The following is a 25,626-nucleotide window of genomic DNA, read 5'->3' as shown; positions in this document are numbered from 1 at the left end:
GAATGCCAAAGGCGGGGATGTCTCCACATGCGGGACAAGGGCACCCCTCTCCTCAGCGGATGGTACTCCAGCGAGGGCCCCAGAGAGGTAGCTCAGAGAGTTCTTAGAGAAGGCACTTCAGGTTTTTTTGGAGACAGAACCCAACCTCTAATAAGGCTTTTGGAAATTCTCCATTCATAAAGCTTTCTCTTGCTTTATAGTGACAGGGTTGCTCTGTCACTCAGACTGGAGTGCAGTGGTGTAATCATAGCTCACTATAGCCTCGAACTCCTGAGCTCAAGCCATCCTCCTGCCTCAGCCTCCTGAGTAACTGGAACTGCAGGCAACCACCACCATGTTTGGCTATTTTTTAAAAATTATTTTTTGTAGAGATAGGGTCTTGCTGTGTTGCCCAGGATGGTCTCAAACTCCTGGCCTCAAGTGATCCTCCTGCCTCAGTTTCCCAAAGTGCTGGGATTACAGGCCTGACCCACTGCACCCGGCCTAATTTCAATTTTTACCTATTTTCTCCTAACCCTATCACGCTTTACCATATCTACTCAAGATGCCAGTGGGGAGTGACCGGGGTGATTCCTAGTAGTAGACACTCGGTTGACTCACTCATTTATTCTTCACATTTGACCCCGAGGCATTGTTCTCTGGTCCAGCATGCCCTACTTATGTTGTTTGACTTTTCTAGAGGGTTCCCCAGTCCTTCATGCCTGTGATTCCAGGCAGGCCTAGACCAGTGAGGTATATGACCTGCAAAGATGTCTGGGGCCCCAGCGCACACACAAAATGCCTAGCTCGGTGCCAGGTCAGTTTTGACAATACTGGTTTCTCATTCTTTCCTTCCGTGTAGCCAGTAGGATTTTCTCAGTGTTTCCCAGCTATACTTCCTCCTCCCCAAACCCAGCCACCAGATGTGCCTATTTCCACATCTCTGCTTCTTCCTCCTTGTGTCTTTTGCCCAAATGAACTTTACCCTTTAATCTTGGCCTTGCCCTGCTTTATCTTCTCTCATGAAGGCTTTTGTGACCTTGAAGGCATGAAAAAAGGACTGACATATGTATTAACCAACACCATAAGTCAGAAATTGAGAAAGAAGGCCGGGCACGGTGGCTCATGCCTGTTATCCCAGCACTTTCGGATGCCAAGACGGGCCTGAGGTCGGGAGTTCAAGACCAGCCTGACCAACATGGAGAAACTCTGTCTCTACTAAAAATACAAAATTAGCCTAGCATGGTGGCACATGCCTGTAATCCCAGCTACTCAGGAGGCTGAGGCAGGAGAATGGCTTGAACCTGAGAGGCGGAGGTTGTGGTGAGCTGAGATTGCACCATTGCACTCCAGCCTGGGCAACAGAGCAAGACTGCATCTCAAAAAAAAAAACCAAACAAAAAAAAGAAATTGAGAAAGAACAGGGAACGCTCTGGAGGATGTAAAAATAAGCTCAGCCCTGCGGAGGGATTAGGCTTAGATGGAAGTGAGGACTCATGAGAGGAAAGGCCTGGGAAGTGGGCATTCCTGGAACACAGCGGGTTGCTCTACCAGAGTGCATCAAAGATGCCATTGAAAAGTGCCTGAGTGGCCGGGCGCGGTGGCTCAAGCCTGTAATCCTAGCACTTTGGGAGGCCGAGACGGGTGGATCACGAGGTCAGGAGATCAAGACTATCCTGGCTAACACGGTGAAACCCTGTCTCTACTAAAAAATATAAAAACCTAGCCGGGCGTGGTGGCGGGCGCCTGTAGTCCCAGCTACTCGGGAGGCTGAGGCAGGAGAATGGCGTGAACCCGGGAGATGGAGATTGCAGTGAGGTGAGATCCGGCCACTGCACTCCAGCCTGGGCGGCAGAGCGAGACTCCATCTCAAAAAAAAAAAAAAAAAAAAAAAGAGAAAGAAAAGAAAAGTGCTTGAGCCTGAGGAATAGGAGATTGGCTTTGGTTCCAGCTCCATCCATAAATTACTGCACGGCCTCAGGCAGATTTTAACTGTTTTTAGCTATAGTTTCCTCATCTGAAATGGAAAGGATAATGGTATCCAATTCAAGGAGTTGTCTGTAGGACTCATCAGAAGATCCCTTAGCACAGTGCTTGACCTCGCTCAATATTAGCTATGTTGCTGATAGTGCTCTGGAGCTTGGTTTCTTAATCTGAAAATGAATTAAGTTGCCCTAGATTAGTGTTTCCTGGTGTAAATTTTATCACGAGCCAGAGCATAACAATGCATAAAGAGCCAGTGTACCAGGAAGTCATTTGTAGCAGCCAAAGCTCTTAGGGGGCCGGCAAGGCTGGGTGGGTTGCGGGGCGGAGACTGACAAGACGGCAGCCCCTCTGTTCTAAGACAGTGTCCTAGGAGATTTTTTATGCTTGTGTGGCTCAAGTGCTCTATGGGAGACAGGAAATGCAGCCCTGAGGTTTATATTCACGATATCTAACTGGGACTTATACAGAGGCCACAGACAAAAGATATTGACATTGCAGAAAAGTAAACGAAGAGTCTAGTGGTCCCACTCCAAGGCACATAACTAGTTAGTGACAGATTCAGAACCAGAAACCCATTCTCTGGTCCCATTTGGGGTTCTTCCTCTGACAACAGGTGACTTCCCAAACTTCATCCTTTCCCCAGCGCTTTGGAGTACACACATGTGAGCCTGAGGACACAGGCGCCCAGGCACCGGGCTTGTCAGGAACAGCTGCGGCTCAGATCCCTCCTCCCGCTCCCCTCCCTTGGTTACGCAACTCTTTTCCAATTAGGCTCTCAGTCACACACCATTCGGATTCCCCGACCTTAATCCTGTGCAATGGGGCTGAAATGAATGAGACAGGGCTCCATTCTGGCTTCACAAAGGCCGCATTGTCCAACTCGTGAATGGGTTCCTTCTGCTTGGACCAAGAGGACCATTGCAGGGGGGAGGCATCCAGAAAGAGCCCAAGGTCCAGCATAATAACCTGCATGTGCCTCCGCGCACATGGGATGGCCCTTTAAAAGGGAGAGCCTGGCTGTGGGAAGCCAGAGAGAGCTGGGCCACTGGCAGGCGGGAGAGTGAGGATGGCTGAGACCAATGCCTTGCCCACCGGCTTTGGGGAGCTCGAGGTGCTGGCTGTGGGGATGGTGCTGCTGGTGGAAGGTGAGCCAGGCAGAACTTGGGGTGCAGTGGGGGCCCAGTGGGTTCTGAGGACCCAGGCCACCAATATGGAGCTGGCAAGGAGAGGCGAGGTCCCCAAACCCAGCTGGGTGTCAGGTCCCCTTGACTGCCTTCCCCTCTGTGCCTGGACTCAGGGGGTGTTCTGACAGCTGAACCTGTGAGGTGCAGCACACTGCCTGCCGAGCAGAGAGTAAGCCAGGCAAGGGTCAGGGAGGGAGGGACTTTGAGAGGGGACATCTGCCCAGGAGATGATCAAGAGCCAGGCATTAGGACTTTTCATGACCCTCCAGTCGGGAGGAAATTTAATCCACTCCTTAGAAATCCTGCTAAGAATCCCACATAAGATCAGTCCCCTAAAAGGCTCTGGGGACAGACAGCTCTGCCACCTGCTCTTGTGTGACTGGAACCAAGTCCCTTCAGCTCTCTGCCCTCAATGCCTTGACATTCCGAATGGGTGGTTGTAAAGATTAAATTGGATAATGGGTATAAAGTGCTAGCCTAAATAGACTCCAGGGTATTTAAATTCATTCTCTCCCATCCTCTCCAGCCCCACCACTATTTTCACTGTGTCTACTCCTATGAGCCTAAGCACTTCCCCTCTGGAGGCAACCTGGGTCCGCAGGGTACCTACCTCAACCTAGAATCCCTAAGATGCTCACTGAGGCCAGAGCTAGAGACAGTGTCAATCCTGAATCTGTGCCAGCCCGAGCTAAGTTGACGGAGAATGCAGCTTTGATTCAAAGCAGACCCAGAGAAATCATCAGTCTGTAATGAGAACTGACAATGGAGAGGAAGTGACAGTCATTTGATTGGTCCAGAAGGCTCTGGACACGACTGTCTGGTGGCCCCAGCTGGTGTCTCCCTTTCCTGAGAACCCTCCAATCTAGCATCCCTCCGGGTCCTCAAATATGCCATAAAATGTTACCACTTTATTTTTTGGAATGGGTTTAAATTTACATTTTTATTTCATGTTTGATGATTAGAAATGTCATTATATACATAATGCTTTGGTTTTTATTTTATTTTATTTTTAAAAGATTTTTAAAATTTCAATAGCTTTGGGGGTACAAGTGATTTTTGTTTACATCGATGAATTACATCATGGCAAATTCTGGGATTTCAGTGCACCCATCACCCGAGTAGTGTACATTGTACCTAATATGTAGGTTTTTTTAATCCCACCCCCTCTCCCACCCTTCCCGTTCTCCAGTCTCCAAAGTCCATTATGTCCTCTGAATGCCTCTGCGTACTCACGGTTTAGCTCCCACTTGTAACTGAGAACAATCAGTATTTGATTTTCCATTCCTGAGTTACTTCACTTCGAATAATGGCCTCCAGCTCCATCCAAGTTGCTGTAATAAGACATTATTTCACTCCTTTTTATGGCTGAGTATTACTCCATGATGTATATATACCACATTTTCTTTGTCCATTCATTGGTCAGTGGGCACTCGCATTGATTTCGTATCTTTGCAATTGTGAATTGGGCCGCAATAAACATAGATGTGCATGTGTGTTTTTGGCTGGATTAAATGGCAGATCTACTTTTAGTTACTTACGGAATCTCTATACTCTTTTCCATAGAGGTTGTATTAATTTACATTCCCACCAGCAGTGTATAAGCATTCCCTTTTTACCACATCCATGCCATCGATCTATCGTTTTTTGACTTTTTAATGATGGCCATTCTTGTAGGAGTAAGGTGGCATCTCACTGTACCACAGCATGTCTTTGCGCATGCTATTCCCTCCTGGAATGCTCTTCCATGCATTGTCCTGCAGGTAAGTGCTTCTCAAAGTTTTGAAGGCGAGGATTTTTTCCTGTTCCTCACTTTAGATGGGGGAAGCTGAGGTTCAGAGAGCTTAAGGAGCAGCGAGCGAGGCAACCGAGCCAAATTTCAAGGTCGGATCTCTCTGCTTCCAGAGTACTCCCCCTTCACGCTCACTTCCCTGCCTGGTGTCCTGGGCAGCTCCCAGCTCTAACATCAACTCTTCTCCTTGGAGGCTCTCTGACTTTGCTCTACAGTCCTTGGAGAAGGCATTTTGAAATCCAAAAGGCCTGAATTCAAGTTCCAGCTCCACCACTTACTAGCTGTGTACTTAGGGCAAGTTAGCTAGTGTCTCTGAGCCTCAGTTTCCCAGCTATAAATGGAGAAGAGTATCCAGGTGAAGACTGAATGAGATGACTCATATTAAATGCGTATCCTGGTGCCCAGTATGCACTAAGTGCCCGGCAGGTGTCCGTGATTATGATCGTTATAGCATGAAGCATGCTACACTATATTGATTGTCTTTCTTGTCTGTCTGGGAGGTTGCTGATGCTCCATCCACCCCACGCACCCTGTTCTGACCCCAGCTGGGCTTCAGCAGCCCCAATGCCAGCCCCCACCCTTCGTTTCAGCTCTCTCCGGTCTCAGCCTCAATACCCTGACCATCTTCTCTTTCTGCAAGACCCCGGAGCTGCGGACTCCCTGCCACCTGCTGGTGCTGAGCTTGGCTCTTGCGGACAGTGGGATCAGCCTGAATGCCCTCATTGCAGCCACATCCAGCCTTCTCCGGTACCAGCCCCCTCCCCAGTCCACAGGCCCTGAGGTCCTGCCTGGGGCCTGACCTCTGGGCCCCGGGCAGCCAGGCCAAGGGCATTTTTACTACCTACAGAAAATTGGCCAAGGGCGGAGGGTGGGCAAGCTAAAATGGGCTGAATTCCAGATTGATTCTGAAGAATGACAGCTGATTTCTGGAAGACAGGGATTGCTGAAACCTGATGAAAGAGATGGCCGGCTGTAGAGATCAATGGTATAGGTTCTGTAACCAAGCAACCTAGGTTTGCATTCTGGCTTCATTCAGCATTTCTAGTTCTGGGCTTCTTCCATAAATCGGATATTATTTCCTAACTCATATAGTTCGTTGGAAGTATTTACTTCTATTATGTGTAAATAACTTAAAATAATGCTGATACCTAGGACTCTAAGTAAAGTGTGAAAACAAACAGGGTTTTGGCTAGCATCTAACACCTCCTTATACACAAACCAGGGTCTTCCATCACAGCTTTAGAAGGTGTTTATAAAATTGTTTTCTGAAGCCGACTGGACATTCTCATTCTGGTTTTGGACACTGCAGACGGAGGCTGGAGCCCACCTGGATGCGCATGCTCCGTGCTGACCAGCTGGGGGGGTCTGCATCAGTGAGAATTCTTCCTCCCACAGTGAATTGAAGCTTCCACCTTTGTTTGGCCCTTTAGGCTGGGGAGGCCTGGGATCTCCCCTCTGACTTTGCCTTCATCTTCTGTGTGACCTTCGCTTCAGTATCTTTGCCTCTTTGAACCTCAGTTTCCCCACCTATCAAATACAGGCATGAGCTCTCCTGTGACAGAGAGATCTGATCACACAGAGAGAGCCTATGGCCCAACCGTGGTGCAGTCAAAGTCACCAAGCATAGAGAGTGTGCATCGGGCTCCACCCCTTCAGCCTGGTTACTTAAGCTCTAACGCCTCATAGGAAAGACACCAATATTAAGGCCCTCTTTGGAGAATCAGGGCAACATTCAGGAACGCACACTCCAGGCTGTATTTGGCAGGTGTGGGAGGTGGAAAGGGTCGGAGGAGAGGGGTCACTGGTGCCCAGTGTCTCCCACAGGCGCTGGCCCTACGGCTCGGATGGCTGCCAGGCTCATGGCTTCCAGGGCTTTGTGACAGCGTTGGCCAGCATCTGCAGCAGTGCAGCTATTGCCTGGGGGCGCTATCACCACTACTGCACCCGTATGTATCTGGGCTCCTCGAGTGGAGGGACACCGATGCAGTGTGGAGAGGATAAGAGGCAGGGTGGGGCAGTCAGAACTAGCTACCGCTCCGTGTTTCCCAGTGCAGGGAAGTGTGGGTGGGTGTGAGTGGGCATGCCAATCATGTGTAGGCCCTCATTTCAGGAAAGGAGGGAGGGTGGGAGAGTGTGCAGGAGAGCTGTTGAGCCTCTTTTGCCATCACTGCAGCCTTGGGCAAGTCAGGGATCCTCTCTGAACCTTAGTCTCCTCCTCTGTGAAATGATTTTTTTTTCTTTTTGAGACGGAATTGCTCTTTTGCCCAGGCTGGAGTGCAGTGGCGCGATCTCGGCTAACTGCAACCTCCGCCACCTGGTTTCAAGCAATTCTTCTGCCTCAGCCTGCCGAGTAGCTGGGACTACAGGCACGTGCCACCACGCCTGGCTAATTTTTGTATTTTTAGTAGACATGGGGTTTCACCATATTGGCCAGGCTGGTCTTGAACTCCTGACCTCGTGATCTACCTGTCTCAGCAAGCCACTGCGCCTGGCTGAGATGATTTTAATAACCAATCTGAGTTTTATTTTGAAAATCAAATGAGATCAGGGATACAGAAAAATGCCCTTGCAGATAGGTACTACGGAGGTGCAGAGAGGCTGTGTGTGTGTGTGTGTGTCTGGGCATGTGCCCTGGCACCACACCATTCCATGAGGCTTCGTGAAAACTGTCCAGCTGTGGATTTCCCAATCTGCATTGCCAAATACCATCTTCATAACTGGCCATATCAGTGTGCAAACTGCTCTGTTTTTCCTTGATTTTTTTTTTCTTAAAAGTGACTCATTTTTTAAAATGTAAACACCTGCTTCAAGCTCATTCTAAACAACATCTGGGAAATCATAGGTTTAATGTTCTTATAATTTTAATACAATTAAAATAAAAACCTGTTCACTCAGAGACCATCTAGAACCCTGTTCACCACCATGGGTACATAAATATGTTTTGGGGAGCTGTGGCTCAGCTAACCCTCCTAGCAAACCCTCAGCTCACAGCCTTGGAAGCAGAGGCACAGAGAAGTTAAGCAGCTTGCCTAGGGTCACACAGCTACTAAAGGCAGAGCTGACATTGGGCATGACCTGGTACCTCCAAGTCCTGAGCTATGAATTTGCTCAGCACAGAGGCTGCTGCGAGGTCTATGGCCAGCACAGCCTCAAGCCATGGCATGGCCTCTTTGGAATCCACAGAACTTCCCTTGCCATAGTCACATTTACAGCCCCCTTCCCTGCAAAGTCACTGCCCGTCATGGGTCTCTCCAGGCCAAAATGCTTCCATCGGTCTCATCATTTTGAGTGGCGATAGTTTAGCCTTCCTGTCCACCTGGCCTCAAAGTGCTTCTCCCACTACTTCCATCCCAGCCCCTGCCCCAATGATCCCTTGGACCATCTTATACACACACACACACACACACACACACACACACACACACACACACCACCTTCTCAGACAGCAACAGGCTTCTCTGCCTCAGTATAGAACAGTTAATCCCTATGCCAGAGGCCTTAGATCAAAGCCCTTTCTATACTGAGAGCATGGCAGAGCAGTGTGAAGGCAGGCAAAGGGGAATGAGGAGGTCTGAATTCATCTACTCCATCCCTGGATGGTTGTAGGTATGTTACCTTGGCCATCTGTTTCTAAAGCTGTAAGTCTGAGGCAGCACAAGGGTCCAGGTAGGTATTCATTATTGTGCCCGCAGAGAATTGCTTGAACCTGGAAGGCAGAGGTTGCAGTGAGCCGAGAAGGCACCACTGCACTCCAGCCTGGGCAACAGAATGAGACTATGCTTCAATAAAACAAAAACACAAACAAAAACAAACAAACAAACAAAAACAAGAAGAAGAAAAGAAAAGTCCAGGCACGGTGGCTCAGGCCTGTAATCCCAACACTTTGGGAGGCTGAGGTGGGCAAATCACTTGAGGTCAGGAGTTCGAGACCAGCCTGGCCAACATGGTGAAACCCCATCTCTACTAAAAATACAAAAATTAGCTGGGCATAGCGGCATGAGCCTGTAATTCCAGCTACTTGAGAGGCTGAGGAAGGAGAATCGCTTGAACCTGGGAGGCAGAAGTTTCAGTGAGCCAAGATCATGCCACTGCACTCCAGCCTGGGTGACAGAGGAAGACTCTGTCTCAAAAAAAATTTTTTTAAAAAGGTTGGAAGAACTGACATCTTAACTATATTGAGTCTTCCTATCCATGCACATATTTATTGTGCCCACAGTTGGGGTGGGAGGTGTCCTAGTCTGCCCAGGCTCCTATAATAGAACGCTATAGACTCGGTGGCTTGAACAATAGAAATTTATTTCTCAGTTATTCAGGCTGGGAAGTCCAAATTCAAGGTGTCAGCACGGTCAGGTTTGTTGAGGGCTTGCTTCTTGGTTTATAGATGTTCACTTTCTTGCCATGTCCTCACATAAAAAGAGAGAGATTGTCACTCTTGTGTTCCTTATTTTATTTTATTTTTTTGAAACACAGTCTCACTCTATTGCCCAAGCTAGAATGTAGTGGCACCATCTCAGTACACTGCAACCTCCACCTTCTAGGTTCAAGTGATTCTCTACCTCAGCCTCCTGAGTAGCTGGGACTACAGGCACATGCACCACGTCCAGTTAATTGTGTCCCTTCTTATAAGGGCACTAATTGCATCATGGGGGCTCCACCCTTATGGTCTAGTTATATCCCAAAGGCCCTGCCTCCAAATGCCATCACACTGGGGATTAGGGCTTCAACATATCAGTTTGAGGGGACATAAACATTCAGTTCATATCAGAAGGTCACATCCAAGCAAACTCCATCTGGAGCCATACCAGTAGAAGCAAAGTGTCAGATGAGGGAAGTTGTAGATATGCTCTTCTCTCCTGATCAAAACCCACCTAGAGACCTGTCCTCTGCCCTGGGATCTTATACACAAAGGAGTATGACAAATAAACAGTAGACAGAGGAGGGCACCTGTGAAGTGCATCCTGAAGCTAGTTCCAGGAGGAACCACTGGATGGGAAGGACCCAATGACACTGCAGCAGAGAGGGGGGTTTCAGGGAAGGGATCAGAGGAGGTCAAATCAGCATGACTGGTTCACATCAAAAGATGCTGCTGGGACCCAGCCTCTGCCTTTGGCACTGAGATTGAGCCCCAACCCCCGAGTCAAGCATTCTCAGAGGGTATCCTGGAAGCAGGGGCAGTGGCCTGATTCTGAGCAAGTGCTGAGGATGGTGGTAAGTCCAGACTTCTGCCTCCATCCCCTATGACCCTCACCTGAACCCCTGCCCATGCTTCTTCCTGAACCTTGGCTTTGAAAACACATCTGTCTCTTTGCCACTCCCTCCTTGTCTCTGTCCTCTGAAGAAGATGGTATAGTGTGTCTATTTGGAGACCTTCACCATCCATTATCTATTTCATTCTTCATAACAATCCTCTGAGGTAAGGATTATCATTCCCCTTGTGGGTGAGAACACTGGGGCTCAGAGAAGCTCTTCACTTGCCTGAGGCCCTGAGTTATTAAGCATCAGAGCTGAGGTTCTCATTTTGGTAAGTTGCTTAGTTAATCCCCTTCTCAGCCTCAATTTTTTAGACCATGACACAGGGATAAGAAAACCTCCTTCTGGCAGGATGTGGTGACTCAATCCTGTAATCCCAGCACTATGGGAGACTGAGGCGGGTGGATCACTCAAAGGGACACTCTTCAAGATAGGGAAGTCCATTCTTTCTCACTCTACCAGGCCATCTCCCCCTCACAACCTCCTCTTCCTCCTCTGTCCTGGGCAGGTGGCCAGCTGGCCTGGAACTCGGCCATCTCTCTGGTGCTCTTCGTGTGGCTGTCTTCTACCTTCTGGGCAGCCTTGCCCCTCCTGGGTTGGGGCCACTATGACTATGAGCCACTGGGGACATGCTGCACCCTGGACTACTCCAAAGGGGACAGGTGAGGTGGGAGGAGCAGCTTCGAGGCTCCTATCCATGGGAATCTTGGCTTCGAACTCCTATGACAAGGGTGCCCCAGCTGAAAATCCAAATGGAGAAATGTGAATGTTTGCCAGACAATCTCAACTCCTTAATCATGATACCCACATGCAGGCAGACATTGGGACTGGAAAAACCGTGTTCTGAAAACTGGCCAGGTGATGGGAATGCTATGAAAATTGGGATCCAGAGTTGAACCCAAAAAGAGACATCATACAGGGAGCCATTGGCTTGTGTCAGTGATAACAGTCACCAAGCCACACCACCTCTTTGCCATCTTCAGCACAGTCGGCCATCATGGCTCTGACCTCATCAGTTTCTAGAGGGTGCCATACCCTTGGCACAATAGATTCAAAGAACATTATGGTCCTTCCACTGGGAGGGAATGCCCAGAGCATATGCTATGAGGAAATCCCTGGAGAAATAGAACTGAATGCATGAAGGTCCCCACCCTCATGGGGCTCGTGTTCTGGTACTGCCCCATCAGGCGGCTCTAGGGAGACAAGGGCTTAGGGGGATCCTTTAGAAACTGCCTTGAGGAATGGTCACATGGGCTCCAGCCCCTCCAGCCCCTCTTGCTTCCACTAGAGCCACGTTGCATTCATCTGCTTTACCCATGGTGTTTAATCATGAGGCATTTGCACTGGATGACAGGCTTTCCAGGTGATGCCTTTTTGAGAATGCTGGGCCTGGTCCAAGTGTCCCTCCATGGCCCTCCCCAGCCAGGGTCCAGTCCTTCCAGCTGCCCCTCCCTGGTGTACAGCTCCAAGGTGACATAGTCTTCCCTTCAGAAAATGAGGATCTGGCTCCCTGGGACTCCCACCATTCCCTTCACCTCCCCATGACCACTACCTGGGAATCCAGGCTCTTCTGTGGTCCCTTCAACCATTTCTTCAGTGACGTAGTATCCAATCTTCTTGTTATCCAGTCTCCTTTTAAAACCTTTGGGCCTAGAATGCTCCTTGGATGTTCCTTCCTCTTGGTCCACTGACATCTCCACCATTGGGTGAACATGTTTCCCAAACTAAAATTTCCCATTCCTCATGCTTGGGGGACAAACAGGAAAGCAGGGCTGAGCACTTGAACAAGAAAGAGGCCTCTTCCTCCTTGGAGCTCCCTGGCTTCTAAAGGCAAGTTCTAGGGGGACCTCGTAGCTCCCTGGCTCCGAAAGGGAATTCACCTGGGACCCAGGAGCAATCACACTGAGTACTTGTCTGAGTGGAGCATTTCCCCACATCCGATCATCGAGAGCAGAGCTAGTGGGTCCTTGAGGACAGCTGGCCACTCCTGAGAGCTGACCCCAGTCCTCCATCTGCTCTCCCTGTAGAAACTTCACCAGCTTCCTCTTCACCATGTCCTTCTTCAACTTCGCCATGCCCCTCTTCATCACGATCACATCCTACAGTCTCATGGAGCAGAAACTGGGGAAGAGCGGTCATCTCCAGGTAAGGACCCCTCCCGGAGTGTTACCTGATGGTGCGGCGCAGCCCCAGGCTCTTGGTGTCCCGAACGAAGAATTGGATGTGACACACACAAATAGCAAAGTAAATGTTCATTGCTTTTGCAGCAAAGCAAAGCAGCAAAAGTTTATTCAGCACAGTATTACACTCTCAGAGAGGGGAGGGTGGACCGATCTCTGCGAAGTGAGATCAGCACCAGTTTGGTGTATTTTGGGTTCTTTTATATGTTTATTTTTCTTCGCTTCCCAAGGCTGCCTAATCTCTAGCCAGTGTCTGCCTTTTGATTGATAGGTTACTTAGTTAGTTTGGCCCTTGTGTGCTTGCCTGTCACCTCCATCCCATAATCTTAAGTACATGCATGATACACAGTCCATATGCATGAGCTTTAATGAGCTTATTACCATACAGGGTCATTTTAAGGATACTTTTTCTCTCTAATGCGCATGCCCATCTCTGAGGAGCTGCTCCTGACAGGTTTGGTCCAGATCTAGCCGGCCATGGGAGCTTCTCACTCACTTTTTAATCTTATTTTTGTTTTGGTTGCTCAACTTCTGTTTCTTGTCTTGCTTCTTGCTCACCGTCTCTTCACCTTGCTTCTGCTTCTGCTTATTCTGCCCTTTAACCTCCAATTCCCTCTGCTAGTCTCCTGCCTCAAGAGCAGCAGGAATTTCTCGGTTCCACTCAGGGACACCAGGGAATATGAACAATGTGACAGACAGCAACCAGGGGTTTTCTGCGTTTTCAATGATCAAGAGAAAATCCAGCTTGTGCACAGCATAGGATGTTAGAACTGGAAACCACCCACCCTTTGCTCAGATCGCTAAGGCCTGGGAAGCAAGGATCAGGACTGCTCAGATTCACCCAGACCCGGTAACTCTGGCGACCAGGGCTCCCTGCCGGACACCATCCGTGCTGTTCCACTTAACTCTTGCCAAGGATCTGAGGTTTGGCACAAAGTTACAGTCTTTTTGAATGCTGCTTTTAAAGTACTTTGAGATGTTTAATTTAATCACAGTCACAGGGTGGTGTCCAAAAGATAAAAATCAAACCTATAAGCACATTTGTCCAAGAAATACAGTACTTCAAAATAAGCCCTCCCAGCCATTTTTAAATTTCTGCATTACTACTCCCTTGCCACGGTTTTATTTTACTTGGTCACCTGGATGACCTCTAACAAAGGAGTCCTAACAAGCAACAAAGATTAGAACAAATTCAGATCTTAATATTATTTCATCTTTGCAACCACTCTATGAGGAAGGAGGTTTCCTTTCTTTTTTTTTTTTTTAGTTTTTTGAGACGGAGTTTTGCTCTTGTAGCCCAGGCTGGAGCGCAATGGCGCGATCTCGACTCACCGCAACCTCCACCTCCCGGGTTCAAGCGATTCTCCTTCCTCAGCTTCCCGAGTACCTGGGATTATAGGCATGTGCCACCACACCCAGCTAATTTTGTATTTTTGGTAGAGACGGTGTTTCTCCATGTTGGTCAGGCTGGTTTCAAACTTCCGATCTCAGGTGATCCGCCCACCTCTGCCTCCTAAAGTGTTGGGATTATAGGCATAAGCCACTGTGCCCAGTCTTTTTCTTTTCTTTTCTTTTCTTTTCTTTTCTTTTCTTTTCTTTTCTTTTTTTCTTTTGAGACAAGGTCTTACTCTGTTGCCCAGGCTGGCGTGCAATGGCAATCTCAGCTCACTGCAACCTCCGTCTCCCGGGTTCAAGCGATCCTCCTGACTCAGCCTCCCTAGTAGCTGGAATTACAGGCACCCACCACCATGCCTGGCTAATTTTTGTATCTGTTGGCCAGGCTGGTCTTGAACTCCTGACCTCAGGTGATCCACCCATTTCCGCCTCCCAAAGTGCTGGGATTACAGGCTTGAGCCACCGCACCTGGCCAGAAGGAGGTTTTCTTATCCCTGTGTTGTGGACTGAAAAATTGAGGTTGAGATGGGGGTTAACTAAGCAACTCACCAAAAGCCACACACCTGGATTCAAACCTAGGTCTGGGACTCCACCACCCATGTGGTCAATCACAGTGCATGAAAGAAACACTCTTTTTTTTTTTAAGTCACTTCATCTGCCACTTTATTTATTTACTGTAAATTGGAAAAGGACTGTGCAAATCTATTTTAGCTGCAGCCCCGATGCTCCCCGAGGTCAGAAGGAGAGAAAGGACTTTGCTGGGACCAGAATCCAGTCCCCTGGCTCCCAGCTGGCTGCTAGCATAGGCGCAGCCTCCAGGCTGTCCTCCGAGATGCCTGTCCCAAACCCTGTCTGGAGGCGCAAAGTTCACATTTATTGGAGGCGCAGGCAGCCGGGAGACAAGGCTGCCACCATGATCTCCTCATTTTTCTGGGTTGCCTTTAAACCATTGTCACTGGTGGGCATCGTCAAGGTCACACGCAGCGGTCCAGGGACCTCATCCCAAACTAAGCGGCTTCCGGAGACCGCACAGCCTCTGCAGGGGATTCCACGTCTCACGGCGTCGGCTCCCGGGAGGGCCCCGCAGTGCTGAGCTCCTTCACACCCCCCACCCCCAAATAAGGGCCAATTAAGAGAGAGAAAAAAAAGTCTCTTGGTCAACATATTTTAAAAATCCAAGATGGAAGAAAATATGTTCTCTTTGTTAAAGAAAGTCATGTCAGGGAGAAAACAGGCAAGAACTTTAGCGTCAGAATTTGCACGTTCGCGTGTGTGTGTGTTGAGGGGAGCAGGAACCTGGCCGCTCCCGCTGAAATTAAAGCGCGAGGCTTGCCCCCCTCATGGCGCCACGCGGCACCCCAGCGTCTCCAGCTCTCCGGACAAGCCCCTTCCCCGCTGATTGTATTTCACATTGGGAGCCCAGACAGGGTGGTCTCGCCAGGTGGCTGTAGCTGTGGATGAGTTGGTTCTAGGACTGAGGCCTGAGGGCAACTCAAGCCTGGGGCCTCTTGAGCACGCAGTCACAGAGCCCAGGATTCCTCTTAAAGAGCACAGACCCGGGCCAGGCACAGTGGCTCATACCTGTAATCCCAGCACGTTGGAAGGCCGTAGGAGGAGGATCCCTTGAGCCCAGGAGTTCGAGACCAGCCTAGGAAATATAATGAGACCCTGTCTGTATTTGACAAACAAACAAAGAGTACAACCCAGGAGTAAGCTCATTATCCACCCAGTCTCGGTCTCCAGCCACGTCAGGTATTATCAGGCCATTTTACAGACACAGCAACTGAGGTCAGGCAAGCTTAAATAAAAGGCTTAAGGTCACACAGTCTTAAGAGGCCCATCTGGTCTCAAGTTCCCCTGCAGACTCAGCTCCCTCCTGAAGCCTGGTTCATGCTGCCCAGCCCTGCTGAGTGCTGACCCGGTCTTCTCGGCCACATGGGGCTGTGGGCCACCTGGAGCAAGCTGACATCTCCTCCGACAATGTCTCCCCAGGTGAACACCACTCTGCCAGCAAGGACGCTGCTGCTCGGCTGGGGCCCCTATGCCATCCTGTATCTATACGCAGTCATCGCAGACGTGACTTCCATCTCCCCCAAACTGCAGATGGTACAGATACTTCTAGTACCCAAAGCTAGACCCGTCTCAGTCTTTATGTCTCTGTCTCACCTCATCTCACTTTCTGGATTTATGGCCTGTGTGTCAGTCTCTTTCTCTCTGTGTTTCTTCCTTTGGATACTCACAATGCATAGAGCATTAGTTTGCCTCCCTAATCCCCTACCTCGTCCCTGAGTCATACCCGGCTGCTGCTTGACATTGCCCAAACCTCATGTGAGATGACAGGGACAGCCAGCCAGATGGTGCAGATAAGGACTCTGTGACTAGGGGTTGAGATTGGTGCCCAGGCTGGGAGCAGGTGGGTCTGGACAAGAGTATGACTCCATGGGTTCCATGAGTCATCAATCTCTGCCAACTAGTCAGGGAAGTCTCCAAGGCTGCAGAACTAAATGATTGGCAGCTGCAGGTGGGGGTGACTGGGGTCGCCAGGTGGGACCAGAGAGAGGAGCAGTGGCTTTGAAGCTTCTTTTCTGGACTTTTCTGCCACAACAGGTGCCCGCCCTCGTTGCCAAAATGGTGCCCACGATCAATGCCATCAACTATGCCCTGGGCAATGAGATGGTCTGCAGGGGGATCTGGCAGTGCCTCTCACCGCAGAAGAGCAAGAAGCACCAAGCCAAGTGAGCCTACCATCCTGGACTGAGCCCCAGGCCGGGAGGCTGCCCCAGGAGTCCTGCCCAGCAGCCTCAGCAGCCAAGCCCAGACACTCACCCACCTTCCCCAATGGCCCCGTGGAGCCTGGCCCTAGGCTGGACACAAGGATTCAGAAAGACACCAGGCTGCACAGAAAGAGCCAGATGGACCTGAGTGTCGGTCATAGCCCTCTACACTCGAGGTTAAGAGGCTTCAGGAAAGTCACTCCTTTTTAAAAGTAATAATAAATTTAAGGGGGTACATTGCAGTTTTGTTACATGGATAGATTGCCTAGTAGTGAAGTCTGGGCTTTTAGTGTAACCATCACCCTAATAATATACATCGTATCCATTAAGTAATTTCTCATCCCTCACCCCCTGCCACCTTGTCACCCTTCTGAGTCTCCAATGTCTATTATTCCACACTCCGTGTCCATGTGTATACATTATTTAGCTCCCACTTACAAGTGAGAACATGTGGTGTTTGACTTTCTGTTTTAGAGTTATTTCACTTAAAAGAATGACCTCCAGTTTCATCCATGTTGCTGCAAAAGACATGATCTCATTCTTTTTTATGGCAGTGTAGTGTTCCATTCCATATATATATATACACACACACACACACACACATACATATACACACACACACACACACATACACACACACACATTTTCTTTAACCAGTCATCTGTTGATGGATTGATTCCGTATCTTTGCTACTGTAAACAGTGCTGTGATAAGCATACAAGTGCAGGTTTCTTTTTGATATACTGATTTCTTTTCCTTTGTGTAGATACCAATAGTAGGACTGCTGGATCAAATGGTAGCTCTATTTTTAAGACAGTATGGAGAAATCACCATACTGTTTTCCATAGGGGTTGTACTAATTTACAGTCCCACCAACAGTGTATAGGTGTTCTCTTTTCTCTGCATCCTTACCAATATCTGTTATTTTTTGACTTTTTCATAATAGCCATTCTCACTGGTGTGAGATAAGATCTCACTGTGGTTTTAATTTCCATTTCTCTGATGACTTTTGATGTTGAGCATTTTTTCATATGCCTCTTAGCCACCTGGTATGTATTCTTTTTGAAAAAAAATGTCTGTTCATATCTTTTGCCCACTTTTTAATGACATTATTTGGATTTTTTTTTGTTGAGTTGAATTTCTTATATATTCTGGATAACAGTCCCCTACTGGATACATAGTTTGCAAATATTTTCTCCTGTTCTGCAGGTTGTTCATTCTGTTGATGGTTGATTTTGCTGTGCAAACACTTTTTTAGTTTAATTAAGTCCCATTTGTCTATTTTTGGTTTTGTTGCTTGTGTTTTTAAGGTTTCTGTCATGAATTCTTTGCCTAGACCAATGCCCAGAAGAGGTTTTCCTAGATTTTCTTCTAAGATTTTTATAGTGTCAGTTCTTACACTTAAGTCTTTAATCCATCTTGAGTTTATTTTATTTATTTATTTTTTTAAGACGGAGTCCTGCTGTGTCGCCCAGGCTGAAGTACAGTAGTGCTATCATAGCTCACTGCAACCCTTGCCTTCCAGGTTCAAGCAGTTCTCATGCCTCAGCCTCCTGAGTAGCTGGGATTACAGGCATGTGCCACTATGCCTGGCTAATTTTTTGTGTTTTTAGTAGAGACAGGGTTTCACCATGTTGGACAGGCTGTTCTCAGATTCCTGACCTCAAGTGATCCACCCACCTCGGCCTCCCAAAGTGATGGGATTACAAGCATGAGCCACTGTGTCTATCCTTGGGTTGATTTTTATATATGGTGAGAGATATGTGTCCAGTTTCATTCTTCTGCACATGGCAATTTAATTTTCCCAGCACCATTTATTAAAAAGGGTGTCCTAACATCACTCTTTCTAAACCTTCTAACCCCTAACATAAGGATGTTAATATGGACTTCACAGGGTTGTTGTGAGCCTTGAAGATAACATGTACTCACTAAGCACATAGAAAATACTCTTTAAAACAGAGCTGTTCGTTAAGTCTTGGCCATGCCCTCCAGGGACTCAGTCTTACATAGAAAGGGGTAAAAGCCCCAGGGTTTGCTTGTGGGAGCTCAAGCCAGGCTGCCAGCATTCAAACAACACGTATTAAATCATGATCTGCTGCCTGTCACTTCCTCTGCCTGTGCATCGTTTCCCAAGTTGGGAGGTGAGATGACGGCAATGGCAACTTGACTACACAGAAAGGACCAGAACATTCCCTGGCATGGTAAGTGCTCACGGAGTATCAACCACCAGCACATGCCAGTCAAAGACAGCCTCTGGTAATATGGGACTTGGCCTGCACATTGTTTTAAAATGTTTTGAGGTTCATTGCCAACATTTAAAAATCAGGAAAATTTATTTAAATCCAGATGTCAGAAGGTGAGGCTGCCTTCCTACATGGTTACAGTTTGCAGAGCTCAGGGCAGCTTGGCCCTTTGCCCAGGACACATGCTCTTCTGTCAGCCACAGTGCCTGTGTTCCCTGTGGATCCTGTGAGCCTCTGGGTTTGTGACAAGAGCCATCATGGGTCCCCAAGAGAAGGAGACGAGGCCAAAACACATCAGCGTCCTCATCTGTGCTCAGAGGAGAGGCAGGGAGGAAGGTGGTTTGGTCAGGCTGCTTTCAGGGATGGCTTAAGCTCAAGCCCTGCATTCCCAAGGCTTCCTGCAGGAGGGAAAGGAGGGCTTGGGAATGACCACCCTGGCCTGGGTTGGCAAGAGATGGGAAGGGCTGAAGCAGCACCTGGTGGGGAATGACCACAGTCCTGCCTGAAGCTACTCACTTCAGAAGCCCCATGTCTGCCCACACCCCCAATTCCCGCTCATGGAGTGGGCTTGGGGACACTCATCACCTTCAGGCTCTTCTGCCCATGTTTCCAAGCACTGTTAGGATCTTTGTCCCCTGTGACAGACATTGTGTGCAGGGCCTCTCCTCTGCCCTCCTTCCCACCCAGCCCACAACCTCCCCTGCACCCCTGCCTTCTTTTAAGCAGCTCAGCTGCCTCTGGGAAAAGAGGACAAAGGAGGTGGCTGAATCCTGTCTGAAGTCCACACCTCCCCGTGGGCCCTTGGCACAGTCACTGAGCTGGCATAGGAATCAAAGTCTGCCCATCCCTGGCACTTGGCCGGGCAGAAGTCAGACCACAGCCCTCAAAGGCCTAAATTCTTCTCAAGCTCGCTTTGCTCTGCCCAACCCCTACGGTGATGGATTCGCAGCCCTCAAGCTCTCTGCTGATTTTCTACAATGAATATGTACCACTTTTGCAATCACAGAAACATGTAAAGAAAAATGTTACTTCTATCTCCTTCAAGTGTTTTATCCCTGGCCGTAGTTGTATGTTCCCTGCAGAGCCTGTGGGCCTCTGGGTTTGTGACAGTAATGCAGGAGTCCCCATCCCTGAATGTATATCTGTATATCTGGTGAGACCCAGGGTCCTGCAGGGAAATGGAGATGGTGGGCAAGGTGACGGAGGAAGTCTGATGATGAAGGCGCAGCTGACCCAGGACCATGGAGGCAGGTCTGTCCCACAGAGCGGAGGGGAGGAATAGATAAACCCCATCAGTCTGAGTCTGTTGAACGTCACTCCCCACCAGTCTTCCTCTCCTGCCTCCCTCCCAGGCTCCTCTGGAGCAACTGCTCACCCTTTCCTGGGCACCCCTAGGTCTTTTTTCTCCATTCACTTGTGTCCCCTTAATGCCACCCCCTGCAGACACAATGAGTTTAAGGGGGGACACATCAACAAGGTCCCCCCACCCGCGTTAGTCATCACTAGCACCACAATGCTCTCTCCAAGTTCCGTGCAGCCCTGGAGAACTGGGGCCACATTGTGGAAAGGGGAACAAGAGCAAGGTGAGAAGACTGAGTCTGGAGAATTCAGGAAGGAAGAAAGAAGGGTGAAAATAGCAGAGAATGTGCTAGAACCTCATCTACAGAGCTCGAGGGCTCAGGGCATCTTCATTGGAGGCCCAGGGAACCAGCCTAACCTTCCCCTGCCCTGGTCTCTAGCCACACTCTACACCAAAGACCACACTGATACGCACACACACAGACGACTTGGAAGAGGCCGCCAGGAGGCAGGTGGACGTCCAGAACCAGCAAGCACCAAGTACCAGAAAATTCTACCTCCAGCAATCACTTCCTAATTTGTGAGCCAGCATCCATTTGACCCCCTGAATTCCTATCTGTCACTTAGTTCTGACATATTCACCTATCCATCCAATACATATCTACTGAACAGCTGCTGTGTGTCAGACACGCGCTCGATGTGATGACACACCAAGATCCTTTCCAGATACTGCCAGAAAATGTCCACTGTCTCTTTGTCTCTTTGTTACATTTGTGAGGAAAACGCAGTTGTTAACAATAGCTAGGAAATCAAATTAGAAATTACGGTACAGCCATGTCCAAGTAAGTGGAATCAGGTATAATAATAAGGATGATCAAGATAGCCCAGAAATTTCCTTCAGAATCTCCACAAGTCATTATCACAAAACTAAACACTTATCCCTGGCTCTAGATAAATTAAGCGTGCACTCTGCTTCATTGTGTACTTGGTTTAATTGTATTTCAAGAGAATTATCCTCCACTGAATTTCAATGTGCAGCCAATTTTAGCCCCATTCTGGATTTTTCAAATTTTCTGTTTGACTTGGAAATCGTCGTGTTTTTTTTTCTTTTCTCTCTCTCTTCTTTTAAACCACGTAGTCCTCTGTAAGAAAACCACCATTATTTCTAAGAACAGTTTTCCCTAAATTGTCATCCACAGAGGAAGGCCCCATAACATGCACTCCTGTGGTGTGATCAGGCCCTGCCTTTCCCTCGCTGGGTAAACTTGGGAGTCAAGACCCCCTCTGGCCCATCACCTCCATCATCTCAGTTCCCCAGGGCTCTGGCACAGGCAGAAGATTCTCAAACACTATCGAAATTTTTTTCTCCAAACTAGATGTTTGTGGTGGATTGAATGTTTGTGTCCCCTGAAATACCTATGTTGAAACCCACTACAGTTAAATGAAGTAATAAGAGCAGAGCCCTGATCCCATAGGATTGTGTGCTTATGAGAAGATACACCAGAGAGCCTGAGCTCCCTCTTCCCCCACCCCACACATATGTCCAGGAAGGACCATGTAAGGTCACTGTGAAAAGTTGGCCCAGCCCAAGGAGAGAGCCCTCACCAGACACCAACACTGCCGACACCTTGATCTCAGACTTCCAGCCTCCAGAAATGTGCAAAATAAATTTGTGTTGCTTGAGCCACCCAGTCTATGTATTTTGTTACAGCAGCTTTAACAAACTAATACAATGTTACCTCAAAGCTCATCATTGAAACAGATGATAGTGGAGGGGACCAAGAGCCCAGCTGGTGCCCCCAGCCTGGGAACACCCAGTGCCACTTCTGCAGAACCTGGGGATTGTAAAAATCCAGTTTAAAAGTTGTAAAATTTGGCCTCTAAGATCCCCTCCCACTCTAAGATCCATTGATTTTTTAATGTATTTAAGTTCTTCCCAAAGAAATGTAAGTACAGTAGAATATTATCACCCACCTCATCCTCTTGCTGGGAAAGATGGCTCTGCCTATTGCCAAATGGACTTGACGTCACAAATAAAGTAGAAAGTTGTAACCAAAGTAAAGGATTGGCCCCTTCTGGAGACCTTCACTGGCACAGTTTTCCTGGGGAAGGAAAGGGCTGTGCATTTGATTGGCTAGCAAGAAAGTAGATACCAACTAGATACTGCCTGAACTATACAGTATCTGTATTGCTTCTTAAAGGGAAAAGGGATTCTGCAAATTTTCTACATAGATTAATAATTGGCAAAGAAGTTGGCCTAATTTATTCATATCTTTCTTTTTGCCACAAAATTAATAGAATTTCTGCTGTTCTCCCTATCAGAGATACTCCTGGTCCAATTCTCTCAAATACAAGCTCACTCTCCTTCCCACCACAACCACCTCTCTTCTTCTTGTGTTCCCTATGTATGTAAATATCACTATTATCTGTCCTGTCATCTAAGGTAAACAAAGAGAGAAGAAGGGAAAAGCAGAGCTCTGACATGCATAAATACTCACACTGGGTAGAATGTGAGGGTGGCGCAGTGCTCAGCAGGTACCACAAGGTGGCAATGCCCTCTGCATGATCCTGAGTTGCCAGACCTGATTCCTGCAGTTTCCAACACACTTTCCTGTGGCTGCTTGTGGTACAAGAAGCCTGACGCTTAACTGTTTCTACCTCAAATGATGACATGATTCCACATCTGTCTCTTTCTTAAAGGAAACAGAGTGTCATGCTCATTGGCCAGAGGAGTCTTTTTTTTTTTTTTTTTTTTTTTTTTTTTTTGAGACGGAGTCTCGCTCTGTCACCCAAGCTGGAGTGCACTGGCCAGATCTCAGCTCACTGCAAGCTCCACCTCCCGGGTTCACGCCATTCTCCTGCCTCAGCCTCCCAAGTAGCTGGGACTACAGGCGCCCGCCACCTCGCCCGGCTAGTTTTTTGTATTTTTTAGTAGAGACGGGGTTTCACCGTGTTAGCCAGGATGGTCTCGATCTCCTGACCTTGTGATCCGCCCGCCTCGGCCTCCCAAAGTGCTGGGATTACAGGCTTGAGCCACCGCGCCCGGCCAGAGGAGTCTTTGATGGCCCCGAGGAATCAGTCTCTTTTCTCTGCCTATAGAACAGCCATTGAATGTGTAGCCAAATGGAGGCCTCCAAAGCCCCGCACACCACAGCATTTTGATAAGAGTTCTGGGCCTGGGTTTTGTCTTTGTCTGACTGATAAGTCAGGGCAGTCCCTGGATTTCTCTGACCTGGGATTGTTCATCTGAAAAGTGGTGGTAATTACCTCTCATGCTGTGATCATAGGTGGAAGCCCACTGAAAGCTATGGGGTGTGGGGCAGGAGGGTTCAGAGAAGCACCCCACACCTCAGGCAGAGGCACAACAAATGACATTTGGCAATTGTGGGCAATGTTTCTAAAGTAACGAGGACTGGAAAGGCCCTGGGTGAAGGCCAGAGACATAATCCTTAAGTCTTCCCTCTGTTCTCGGTTGAGGTAACTTGCTGCTCCCCTCTTGAGCTGCTCCTTGGCCCCAACATCACACACCTGCTCTTCCCTCCGCCCACCTGGCAGCTCTCACAATGGCCTCCATTGTCCCCTGCACAGCATCCTCAGCTCAGCTGCCCTGCCCTCTGCAGCTGTCCAACACATGTACCGCCTTCGCCTTCTAGATCACAGCAAGCTTGGCAGATTGGAAAGGACTCAGCTTTGGGTGTTGAAAATCCCTGGGCATGAATCCAGGATTTACCATTTATTCAATGTGACAAAGATTCTCTGCTTGACCAAACTTGAGTCAGGCTCTTGAACCTTCTTCTAGGCCCATCTCTGAACTTCCTTGTAACATCCAGTTGTAGCCAAGAACCCTATTAAGTTAGTTTAGCAAGAACCATCAGCCCCTCGATATCTGATCAGGTTCCTCAGCCTGCACCATCCCCTAGGTGATTTCTGATCACTCTGGCCTGTCTTCAGCAAGATTCTTGTTCGATAGGTTTAGCCAGAATCTCCTTTATTTTTGATGTTTCATCTTAGTAATTTTCCATCCAGCAAACCACACCCTGCCCCTGGGCTATCATTTCCCACTTGTCCATCTCTCTCACTCGTTGCAACATTCCATTGCAGCTGTCCCTACACCTGAATAAAGTCTTTACCATGCTTTCACAAGTGTCATTGAATAGTATTTTTTAACAAATGTCTAAACAAGTTCGAGCAAATTTTTTTTATCTCTGAGTTTGTTCCACATCCACAAAAATGGACTCATTTGGGTGGCATACTTTAAAGCACATGGTACATGGTAAGTGCTCAATAGATATTAGACACATTCCATCGCAGACTTCCTCATCTACTCCTTGCTGTCACTCAAGAAAAGGGTGTGTAGGAGAATTATGATAATTGACTGGCAATTATACACCACAGGTGTCCCAACTACTCCCTCATTTAATCCCCACAACATCCTCACAAGCACAGTTCTCAACTTTGTTTGCACGTTTGAATCAGCTGGGGCCTGGTGACTCAATGTGTTGTCCCTGCACCGGAAGCCCCAACCTCATTTGGGAGCTTGTTCGAAATGTCTCAGGATTGGGCGTGGTGGCTCATGCCTGTAATCCCAGCACTTTGGGAGGCTGAGATGGGAGGATCACTTGAGTCCAACAGCTGGACACCAGCCGGGGCAACATAGCGGGACCTTGTCTCTGTAAATACAAACATACACACACACATACATACATACGTAAAATAAAATAAAAAATTTTAATAAAGAAATGTCTCAGGCCCTCAAGTCTCAGGGCCCAGCTCAGACCTCCTCAGTCCAAATCTTCATTTTAACACCCCGCCCCCAGAATTGGTTTGTGTGCACCTTATAACTTGAGAAGCATCAGAGAGCTTTACAGATTATAGCTGTCTAGGTCCCTGGCACAGAGATTCTGATGTGGTAGGTTTAAAGGGCTGGCTGGCTTGGGCTTTTTAAGCTCCCAGGTGATTCTAATATGCATCCATGAGTGAGAACCACCACTTTTGGGGAGTGGTATGAACAGTTCTGTTTCATGAAGAGTGATTCAGCTGAGATCTACTCTGAGTTATCTCTGAGGCCATGGTTTGCTGTTTGATATGAATATATATTTCTCTCTAGGTGTTCATTCTTCTTCACTTGCTCTTGTTCTATGGCTTGCTCTCATCTTTCTCTTATTAAGTCCCCTAAATTCCAAAGACCACAGGCCAGCGGGACAGCCTCAGCCCAAGGCTTTTTATTTTATTATCATGATATCATCTACAAGATAATAGGGCCAGGGCTTTTAGTGGAGACACTAAAGAGTAAGAGGTTAACAATACTGCTTAAGGTCATAGAGTAAATGAGAAAGCTTGGCTAGTGCCTCCCGGCACAGGGATTTCTGGGTATCAGTGCAGGCAGCACACATCCAAGATGCTGTAGGGCAGCACTTCTCAAACTCTTCGGTGCACACAAATCACCTGGGATCTTGTTAAAGGCAGACTCTGGTTCAGTAGGCCTGGGTAGGGACCGAGGGTGCATTTCTAACAAACTCCCAAGTAAACCGATGTTACTGAAGTTGC

At 48.2% G+C, this 25,626-nt stretch overlaps 1 protein-coding gene across 3 annotated transcripts; it reads left to right on the top strand.

The window, feature by feature from the left end:
- The first annotated feature begins 3,000 nt into the window (after positions 1–3,000).
- Positions 3,001–16,866, top strand: RGR (retinal G protein coupled receptor). Of its 3 annotated transcripts, none has more exons than XM_010376336.2 (7): positions 3,001–3,110; positions 5,529–5,685; positions 6,763–6,884; positions 10,697–10,850; positions 12,216–12,333; positions 15,756–15,869; positions 16,371–16,866. In XM_010376336.2, exons 1-7 carry the CDS (start codon positions 3,032–3,034, stop codon positions 16,500–16,502), a joined length of 876 nt encoding a protein of 291 aa, XP_010374638.1. In that variant the 5' UTR covers positions 3,001–3,031; the 3' UTR covers positions 16,503–16,866. The 3 variants fall into 3 exon arrangements, with proteins under 3 accessions (XP_010374638.1, XP_010374637.1, XP_010374640.1); XM_010376335.2 differs by having other exon boundaries at positions 6,751–6,884; XM_010376338.2 differs by lacking the exon at positions 15,756–15,869.
- The last annotated feature ends 8,760 nt before the right edge of the window (positions 16,867–25,626 follow it).

The sequence above is a fragment of the Rhinopithecus roxellana genome, chromosome 11, assembly GCF_007565055.1.
Source record: "Rhinopithecus roxellana isolate Shanxi Qingling chromosome 11, ASM756505v1, whole genome shotgun sequence".
NCBI lineage: Eukaryota > Metazoa > Chordata > Mammalia > Primates > Cercopithecidae > Rhinopithecus > Rhinopithecus roxellana.
This window is presented reverse-complemented; position numbering and strand designations above follow the sequence as displayed.